At 38.4% G+C, this 10878-nt stretch overlaps 1 protein-coding gene across 1 annotated transcript; it reads right to left on the reverse strand.

Annotated features, from left to right (window-relative positions):
* Window positions 1-796: 796 nt before the first annotated feature.
* LOC135937359 (uncharacterized) lies at window positions 797-2973 on the reverse strand. The gene is made up of 4 exons (XM_065480509.1): window positions 2659-2973; window positions 2169-2424; window positions 1564-1614; window positions 797-1395 (listed from the first exon to the last, which is right to left on the reverse strand). The coding sequence occupies exons 1-4, from the start codon at window positions 2971-2973 to the stop codon at window positions 797-799; spliced, it is 1221 nt and encodes a 406-aa protein (XP_065336581.1).
* Window positions 2974-10878: the final 7905 nt, after the last annotated feature.

A 10878-nucleotide genomic window follows, 5' to 3' on the forward strand; every position in this document is an offset into this window, starting at 1 on the left:
TCATCTGGCTGATTTCTTCTTCCCGCCCCCACTGACGTCATATATACCAAATGCCTCCAGCGCTGTTTCTGAGGCAACCGCTGAACTAACACAATTAGCCTGTGGCAACAACGCTGCCTCTGGTAGCCTTTTAGGCATCCTAAAAATTGATTGAATTAAAATTAAGAATATAATTTGCGTCTGAGGTTCGATAAAAAACCAAAGTCTACGAAACTGCAAAAATTCAATCGCTTACTAGGCTCGATAAAGGAAATGATTTATATATCTCGCAATAAAAAGACGAGGTGCCGACCGCAGAAACTCAGCCGCTCAATTCGCAACGTAAGGAAGAAATCAAACTAAAATTGAAACAAGAAAAAGCAACGAAATTACCGGCCAATGCCTAAGTTGACTGCTTCAACCCATTTTCCATAATTCTCGCTGCCGCACAGCGCACAGCCGCACACACCAACACAGAGAGCCACGAAAAAAAGCTTTTTTTTCCTACAGACAACGCATGGCACGCTTTTAAAAAAAGAGGACAAAGTAAAGAAAATAAAAAACATTGACTTTTACAACTGCTATGCTGCTATTTTCAACGTTATAATTTTGTTGTAATTATTCATGTTTTGGAAAACAGGCTATTCGTGAGAAATCAATGGATTGAATAAAAATATTTTTTTGAAATTACAACAAGGTATATTTTTTTGAACATAATTACAATACATATATTAAATGATAATGCATTGGTGTAGAATAAATTTAATTATTCACATTAAGAACCGAGATCTGATAATACCCGTGATCATGGCAGGATTTACAGGTACTGCATCAACCCTGAAGAAGTATCTTCATAATGTGGTGGCCTGGAAGGTGCCGGTGCAACTTCATCGTACCAAGGTTCCGGTTGAGCAGGGCCGACGTCGTAATTCTCGAACGGGGCACCTCTCCAAATTTCACGAACGTTCTCGGCCACGCAGGTATTGCTTTCACTCGGATCGCGGGCTGAGACAAATCGGCTGATCGTAGGGACCAGATGAAAGGGGCGTGGCTGCGTCACTTCCTCGTACTGCACTTCCGAGGGGCCGAATTCATCATAGTTGTCACTCGAAACGGACATTTCCTGGTCCTCAGCGGTGTTTTGCGGAAGGGAATTGTTTCTCTTCAGCTTCAGGACAAGCCAAAGAATGATTGAACTCGACAAGACAACAATAAACACGTTTGAGCAGATTAGACTGATGATAATTATTCTATTTTCGTTCGAATTTTCGATCAGGGTGCTGCTCTTCTGCACCTCGGTTGCGGCACTTTCCTCAGCAGGCGTTGAAGATTTTGTTGTAGTCGAAATGGACAAGCTAACAGGTGTTGGTTCGGTCTTAGAGGACATGGTTGAGGTAGTTGGTCTGGCTGGTGTAACTGAAATAAGAATAAATTGATGTCGTTTATACTAGCTTGAACCCTTTTTGTTCGACGCTTTTAGCAAAAATACAAATAAGTGCTTGTCTTTGGTTTACATTAAATACAAAAACAACACAACGGTTAAAACGTTTTCAAGCCAACTAGGTTTAGAGCAAACAAACGTACTTGACAACTCACCGACTGCAGCCTTTAGCAGCCTGTACCTTGGCTTAGTCCCTGTTTTATTAAGCTCAGTCATCCAAAAGGTTCCCGATGAGTCCAAGGCAAAGGCAAATGGAAAAGAAATACCCAGATTTTCAACCTAAAAAGTGTAACGTGCTGTTGTCAATTTAGCTACGACCAAAGGTTATATTGAAGAAACAAGACTTTACACACAACTTTTACAATTTAATATTTTGTTAAATAATTAATAAATAATAGAATCGCAAATTTCTTATTTATAAATTGGTGACGTACCTCATAAAAAGGTTGCTCCTCAAATGGCTGGGATGTGTTCCAAGAGCGTATGTAGTTTTTCCACTTAAAGGCGGCATACATGGTCCCGTGACTGTCAATCAGCATTTTATATGGTGTTGCACTCCATTTTCCGATTAAATTCGGATATGCAGTTTCAGTTCCTTTGCGAAATGTGGTAACAGGAATTGAAAACAGTTCATTGGAGTTCCATGTGCTGAGGTAGAGCTGTCTCGGTTCCTCCTTAGGGGCAAGGGAAATAGAATAAACCATGTTTCCTGGCGTTTGCACAATCCAAGATTGATTTCTTTCCAAACTAAGGACGACAATGCGATCTGAACCAGAATTTGAGATGAATGCCAAGGTTCCATTGGGCGTTTCGTCAAGCACCAAGTCGTGCATATAATCACGGAAAGAAAATCGATGTCCGAGTACAGTGTGATTGTTGGACAAGTCGATGGTCCATAGCTTGGTACTGCAATTCTCGCTACCGCTGTCCAGAACCCACAGCCTGCCAACAGAGTCAACTTGCAGCCCCTTTGCTTCTTCAATTTTGTTGCAGCCACCCTTTCCCTGCAAAAAAGTATATTTTTGATTGTTTTTTTAACATATCTTCATCGGAATATTTCTTTTTGCGCTGTTAATCTTTTTAGAGGAAACACCGAATTTTCAAAATATATGAAAATTACAATAAAAGGGGTGACTATTTTATGAGAGTAGAATACAAATCTACAAAATTCGACTAAAGAGAGACTGTTTTTGCTTAGTGCATATGATTTGATTACTTACTTTACTTTTCACTCTTACATGCATCTCCCACGAAGGGAATGGAGTTAGCTTTGGGGACGCAGAGGACGCGCTGCTCGTCGGCAAAGACACCAGACTCGCTGGAATATCACTATATTTATACAGGCTGAGGAAGATCCTTGTTCCGTAGACAGCCATGAAAAGAGGATAAATGTTCTCTGGTTTGAAAGTTCTATTTTTCAAGGCCTGTCTCCTTTTCGCCTCGGAAGGCCACACGTAGTCCATTCCATCGGGCCACTTGAAGACCTGAGTGAAGTTGACAGCAGTGGTCAATGAAAGGTGGACAAAAACGATGACAAATAAGAGAGGATTCATGACTTAAACGTTTCTGAAAAAGGTACCAGAAATTAATGGTTTGATTTGCTTGGAAGAAACAGAAAATTAAACATAAGTTAGAAATCCAAAGAGAAACTTTGTTTTTTCCTAGACGTGTGAATAACTTTTGTAGATAGTATGACACGGATATTTTAAAATAATAAAGTGGCAAAAAGCCAGTTTTCAAGAAAACGAACCTGCTCGCTAGGTAAAAACTGGGACGAAACTGCACAGCTAGATCGCAGAGTCGAAATAAGTCTTTCAGAAGCCACGAACTCTCCTCTTAAATAAGCAGCCTTTATTCCAGGATATTTTTCATGCTTTTCTGTGATTGGTTTGTTTAACGTATTGAGTGAAGGTAGGTTTTACCTTTGATCTGTTTATTTAATAAATATTTATATTGACCCTAGACAATTAGATCAATATGTGCTATTTATTTAACAATCAATAAAATTCTTCACACACAAAAAATGCTTGATTTAACATAACGTGTGCTAATGCTTCAGAATCCAAAAGGACAAACCTGCTCGCTGGGTAAAATCAAAGGCGAGTCTGCAGCTTTGTCGCAGAAAAAAGAGAGCAGGTGAAACTTGAAATACTGAGAGTTTAATTGCCACCTCTCGCAATGATGTCATCACAGAACTTTTTAATTTCGTAAACATTCAAGTCGTGATTCCTTTCCCTTTGGCTATGGTTTGCTTCTCCTTTCCCTGGCGACTGGCTTTCTGTTATCAGAGGTGTTGAAAGATGGCTAATTGAGCGATTTGAAGAGCTCAAAGGGTTGCTTTTCCTTGTCTGTCCATTGTTTTAGGGGCAAATGCGTGGCGTTTCAATAACAGAAAAAATTAAAAATAATACTAAATATCGTAATTTTGACACAGAGCCGCTAGGGAAAACTCATTAAACAAAGGAAGTATGTGGTTCGGCGCAGGGCGGATGCGCTTCAGTCCGCTTGATCATACTTTAATCAAAACGGCAGCCTCCTTGCTTTTATTTTATTTCTCAGCGCCACCTCTTGATTATTTTTCATTAATTTCCCATCAGCACGATTTGCAATGCCATTCTGAGTCGCGTGTCTGCTTGACTTGCCGGCTTCCCCCTCCGTGTATGACGTCACACCAAGCGCTACCAGCGCCGCGCCTGAGGCAACCGCTGAACCGAAAAAGTCGGACGCTCGCATTGGTGGCAAAACAAATTTAAACTTCGTTAACAATCGAATTATTCGTAACTATCATAGGTGAGAGTGGCAGCGGTGGTTTTGAAAGCTTTTCAGGGCGTGGAATGCGGTCCGGATGTTTAAAAATGGACCAAATTATTCCAATCTAGTTGCAGTCTTATACCTCTCCTTGAATTATAAATTATGTTATGAAGTATTGACAGCGAGACCCTTTTTTTGGCGTTCGGTTTAGGAACGTTTAGGAAATTTGAGGTTAGTTTTCGACATTTGACAAAGCAGCACAAATATAGTAGCTCTTCTCTTTTAGGTTTAAATTTTTTGCTTAATTTTCTAAATTAATTTAATTGATGATATTAAACAAAAACTTTTTCCAATTAACGCTAGATTAGTTCAAAATCTTTACAGATAAAGTTTAAGAAGTAATGGGTAAGGCTGAGCTGGCCATTAATAATTGTCTTGTCCACTCCATCCTCCCCCATCCCCCGCCTGCGATTTGCCATTCAAAGTCGCGTGCACATTCTTCTTGCTGATTTTCTTCCCACCCCCTGCACTGACGTCACACCCTCGGGGGCTTCTGTGAACTAATACAACCAGGCTGAAGCACTGTAAAACCAAAATGTAAAGTCCACACTCCACAGTTATTATTGTAAATTTTTGTAATTAAGCTACACACAATATTAAATTTCATTAACTTTAAATGCCTTTTTAATATTAATGCCATTTTTATTGTATTTTTTATCATCACTTTGTATTTCCACTATAAGCATATTACATATATTAAACTGATTAATGAAGAGCGCAATATCTTTAATTTAAAAAATAATGCATGTAACTTTAAAACAATTCCGAAAAATCTTACTTCACTTATGTGACTCGCAGTTGTGAGCATAAAATGCAAAACATCTGTCGATACACAAATAAAGAAATGTTTTTTCACCCCCGCACAATTCAAACTACCTGAATTCTTATGATGCTATTTCAAAAATCTTCCCGAATTCCTCTAATTTCCACTACTCCGAGTTTACTAACCCTTCAGCTTGTGCGTCATTGCTTTGAGAGTTCTCACTCGGAAATGTCGTTCGCGAAGTCACTCTGCGTTTTGTGCGAGCGTCCGACGGCGGACGGCGCTGTCCAGGCTGTCCACGTGGACAAGGAGAAGCTTCACATTTGGTTGTTGAACGTCTGCGGCCACGAATTTGCAGAGAAAATCGAAGATCCTGAACTTATTTGCTACTTTTGCATGTGGCACGCGGAGTGAGTCAATTAAAATGTCCTGTTGAACGTTCAATTATTTACTTTATTTTCATAAAAAGGTTTCTGGCCAAAAAAGGCTTGGATTTCGAGGCTGATTCTTGGTGGCCTCAGGATTTGTATTATTTGGACGACGCGGCAAAAGAGCTGCGGAAAAGTTATTTTGGTAAATTAATTCTTGTAATAATAGATAATTTAAATTACGTTTAGTGTTTTTTAAAGATGGAAAAGTTGAGCAGTGCTGGGTTCAGTTGGAGAAAATGAATGAGTCTGAGAGCGAAGAAGAAATTGAAATTGAAACTGTACCGAAATCTGGAACTGAGCCAAAGATGAAGAGCAAATGTTTCTACTGCAAGAAGTTTTTCAAATTTAGTGGAAATTTGGCTAAACACGTAAGGAATGCGCACAAACATGCCATCAGGTGTGAAAATCGAAAATGTGCCACCTATTTTCACACGGTTGAGGAAAAAACTGAGCACGTCAAGAATTTCCATGAGACGTCGAAAGAACGAAAAATTATTCAGTGCTGTTTTTGTGAGAAAAAATTCCTTCACAATAGTAGCGTCCACGAGCATGTTCGTCGTGTTCACTCTGAATTTCCGGTGAAATGCACTCTCTATGGTTGCCTATTGTATTTCAAATCTGATGATGAAATGAAATCTCACTTTGAATCAACTCACAAGGAGAAAGACGAGGCCAAAAAACACGAATGCAATTATTGTGGGTATAGAGCAAAGCAAAAAAGACATTTGGAAAGACACATTGCTGCGAAGCATTTGCCAAAGAAAATCAAGTGTGAAAAGTGCGATAGATGGTTCTCTTCGATGAAATTGCTGAAAATTCATGACCAACGAGATCATTCGTACAAAATTTGCTCAATCTGCGAGGAGGAAGTTACTTCACAAAAATTCAGTCTCCACCTAAAAAAGCAGAAATGCCAACGCTGCAAAAGCAACTTTGACTGCTCAGGGCTATATCAAATGCACTGGGAAACTTGCAAAGAAACTCAGTTTAAGTGTGAAAAATGTGCAAAGATGTTCCAAAAACTTTATCTTCTGAAATACCACGTGAGAAGTTCCCACAGAAACAACTCCTGGCGTGGTTCGCAACACAAGAATCTTGGCTTCAAATGCAGACCATGCAAAAGCTACTTCAAAAGGGCTGTAACCCTGAAAAATCACCTGAAATACAAACACAGCGCAGCTAATTTGAAGCAATGTGCGCACTGTCCCAAAAGCTTTTCATGTCTCACATCGTTGAATCACCATTTGGCGACAAAGCACAATTTGATCGAAATAAGTCAGTTTGAATGTGATTTCTGTAAGAAGAAATTTGTCTGGAAAGGTGATCTTTCAAAGCATATTCAATCTTCCCATTTGAATCGCGCACGTGGAAAATGCTTATTGTGCGGTAGGGAAATGCTAATGCAATCCATGGAAAAACACCTTCTCTGTGTCCACGATAAGTACTGAGCCACTTTCCATCTTATATCCTCTTTCAAAAATGTATTGTAATTGAAATTTAACTGTATTTTAAAGTTGCTTTGAATTAAAAACGTTCACAAATTGATTTCCTGTATATCTGATTTCGTCCTTGAAATAACTGGTAAACAAATTTGATAACATTTTCCAAAAAGTGTAAATCTCATCAATTCATGACACCGTACTGTTGTGGAGCTATGAAAGGAGCATACCAAAATACAAATGACTACATACACTTCCGGATTTTCAGGCTTGTTAAGAAAAATAATATTTATTTAGTTCTATTGTTGCTAAACATTCGTCTTTTCATACAAATTCAAGTGTTGATTGTATACACCTCAAACTTTTCATTTGTATATTTTTACGCATTGACCTAAAAAGAATACATTTATTTTTAAAAGACTTATATGCACACGGCTGCTATATTTGCCACTTTCAAAATAGCTGTACGAAGCTTTTCTTCGTGGAATTTTGAAATCTATACTAATTCTAAAAAATGTTACACGTTTTATAATTCTAAATTACTCTCCTATTCAGTAGCGCTGCAAAAATTGGATTCTGGTTCAGTTTACACCTTGGCGAGAGCATTAAATTTTTTTCCAATCCGGCTTAACTGGATGTTTGTGATATCTCTTTTGATTGGATGTCATTTTTTGTTTGCATTTGCAGCATTCCCACTTAATGGCATGACATTTTGATATGTGTTGCCTCAGATTTTTCTCTGTCGCAAATAAGTTTGGACAATGATCGCATTTGATTGTTTTTGAAAAATGGTTGCGTACGATGTGATCTTCTAAATGTCCCTTAAAGTATGTTGAGAACTGTGCACAAATATCGCACTCATACTGTTTCACTGGTTTTTTCATCTGCCTATCGGTCTTCAGTACACGTACCAATGTTTTCACTCCGTTTTTATTTTCAATCTTGTGTATATAGTTTTTTTCGTTTTGGTCTTCCGATTGTTTTGCTCTATTCTTGTGAGTCTTCAAGTGACTATAAATGTCGCCATATTCCCTGCAATTGCACACCTGGCAGACGCCCTCCTTATATGTTTTTTTATCCTGACTCTCATTTGCTTTCCTTTCATTGGCCCTTGAGATTTTCTTCGCGTCCACTGAATCGGTATTCGCGTTCCTCTTCCACTTTTGGCCTGAATATCCACTTGTAGAAGATTCTGTAATGTGAAAATTTCACAAATTATAATTTGAAGCAAATAAAATGATTTGAAAAGATTTTATTCTTTTTTGCCATCTACATATCAATTGAAGAGAGGCTTTCTTTCTTTACTGACGAATATCACGAAAATATTTCTCACCAGGTTCACTCCTGCTGACTGAGACTACAGTTTGAACTGTCGAATCCGTAATTTGATCTTGAATCGCAACACTTTGGCTCTCACAAATGCCCTCTAAAATTATGTTTTCACTTAAAAAGAATTCAATGAAATCATGCGAATGAGCTCACCTGACGCAGGACAAACACCAAAGTTAGAAGTATTAACCGAAGTTGATTCTTGTTCGAATATCTTTGGATATTCGGGCTGTAAAGCATTCGCGTTCGAAAAAACCACGTTTTCATTCGCACGCGGAACCTGTCTTGCGGTCTGTTCAACTTGCTGCTCATAGACAGCCACGCCCACTGGTGCCAAAGTTTCGTTCTTCACCAATTCATTTTCCGTATCCTTAGATTTCGGTTCATTTGAAGGTGGTGAATTCTCCAAATTCAACTCACGATCCCTGAAACATTAATATAATATCTGGAGTTAATTTACCTCATAAAGGCCCTGGATGATTCCTTACAGTATACATTGAGCGCATTCGTCACCGACTATCTTCACTCCTTCCAGGCATTTAACGCATTTTCCTTCTGCTTCCATTGTCGCGAGCAAAAGTCGACGCGTTTTCCTTCAACCATAGCCCGTCTGATTGTGAGAATGAAAATCTTTGCGGGAGAATATTTGGTTCCCCGATTTAGGGGAAAGTGTTTTTTGTATTTTGCTGAAAGATTCTTGGAATTTCTTATAAAGGTTTGACATTTTTTGGCTCGAATTCCTGGAATTGTTCTCTACCACGAAAATCATATCTTTCTAAAGAAATTCCTTCTTCCTGCTTTTGTTGACACAATGATGGATCGAAATTTTTATCTTGATAAATGCTCTCCGTTATTTCAAAAATTATAAGAGAAGTTATTTCCAACCATACCAATACGCGTGATGTGGTGATTATTCTCTAGTTACAAAAATCCGATTGCAGCGTCTACTGCCTGCCCCAAAGAAATTCAAATCCTAGCCGCCTTTTCAGATGGCTGCGCAACCAAACAGTTTCCCTTTCTTCCAAACCCAAATTTTGACGCTAAACCCGGTAAATCAACGCTTTTCGATGCGGAACGAAGTCTGAAGCAGCCAAAATTACCCTCCAGCCCATTAGCTTATTAAAAAGAATAAACAAAGATTTTTGTGCTTACTTTTGGGGCCTCTAAGCCGGTTTTGGGACGGAAGTCACTTTACATTCTTTCAGAGCAGAATTTTACGTCGCGTTTAACCAAATTTGGATTTTTTTCTACGACCAATAGCAGCAGAAATATAAATTTTTAAAAGCAAAAAACGTGGTTTATCACATTTTAAACGTTGGCGTTCGGGGCCCAGGTAGGGCCCTGTGGGCTGTAGGGCGATGATCCTGGGACCAGTCGATGCCCCTCGGTAGGGCATGTCTGCCCGTGAGCGGTTTTTCAAAATCAGACCGTTTTTCAAATCACTGAAAAATTTCCGCCAAAATTTCGAAATTAAATTAAATAAAATTTCCTGCCGAAAAAGCACAAATAATTTAAACTAACGCCTCTGTATATTATTATTTATGATTGCATTAATCCAATTGAATTTTAAAATCCAATTTGATATCTGAAATTTCGATGCCCAGTTAGTCTCTCTTATTTGACGTCACATGGTGGTTCGAGCTATGCAAATCACATAGTATTTAATTACGTGTCTTTCGACGCAAAATAAAATAAACGAGGGACGAGAAGGGGTTAGCGCAAAATCAAAATTGTTCCAAAAAATCGAAAAAACGTGTTTTTCAAAAATACCGCAGGGTCAGTGTTATTGCCCAGGGTTTTGTAATTGGTCTCATGTAATTGTCCCCATCGTTACGCATTTTTTGACACCAAATTTTCCAAGATTTAAGGGTTTGAAGTCCGAAAATTAGCATTTTTGGTAGATTTTTGTTTTTGATTAAAATGAAAAATTTTCCAATTTGTAGCATTTTTTCTGAATGGCCGAAATTTGCACTTCCTCTTCTACTTATGACTAGGGTTGCATGAGTAAACCTCGTCAAGATTAACAAAAAATCGACATTTTGAAAAGAGAACGTGAACAAGACCAATTTATTCTTTCTATCTCACGCGTCTTGAGATTTCGGTCTTTCACAATTATGGAGGTTTGTTTTTGTTCAACTCGTTGGTGGCATGCGAGGAAAGAACACGGAAAAAACTTCTTTCCGCACTATCCAAATTCGTATTTACGCAGTCTTTCCTGAACGCCTGCTCTTTCTGACTTAGAGTTTCATTTATCCATCCATTCATTGGTGGCGATGTCGGCCTTCTTCTACCGCCCCCTCTTCCAAAGCATTCATTGCCGCTGACGTCATTTGAGTCGCGTGCCACTTTTGTTGCCGGTTGCATATAAACTGTACGATCTAAAGGCATCAAACTGAACCGAAAATAGTTATCACTTTTGAAAGTTAAGAGTGGTAAATATAATGAAATTATACTGTGTTGTTTTCATATATTTTAATTAGAAACTTTAGTTACAAACGCAGGATTTACGCAAATTTATATATTTAGAAAATTGATACAAAGACAAAATATAAAGAAAATTGCCCGAAATCTTGATTTTACAGCTGAAAAGTGCTTGTTTACTTGATGCATGTGGAGAAAATAATAAAAAACCAAAGGATGGAATTACAAATATTAGTTCGGCAAAACAAATTTATGCTACATATC

This window comes from Cloeon dipterum, chromosome 2 (genome assembly GCF_949628265.1).
Source record: "Cloeon dipterum chromosome 2, ieCloDipt1.1, whole genome shotgun sequence".
NCBI classification, from domain to species: domain Eukaryota; kingdom Metazoa; phylum Arthropoda; class Insecta; order Ephemeroptera; family Baetidae; genus Cloeon; species Cloeon dipterum.

Excerpts from the sequence above, each read along its gene's own strand:
- LOC135937359 (XM_065480509.1), bottom strand. The coding sequence starts at position 2,973 with ATGAATCCTCTCTTATTTGTCATCGTTTTTGTCCACCTTTCATTGACC. Across the intron at positions 1,615-2,168 it reads AGATCGCATTGTCGTCCTTA|GGACTAAGCCAAGGTACAGG; the intron begins GTTTGGAAAGAA and ends TTAATAAAACAG. Across the intron at positions 1,396-1,563 it reads TGCAGTCGGTGAGTTGTCAA|TTACACCAGCCAGACCAACT; the intron begins GTACGTTTGTTT and ends TTCTTATTTCAG.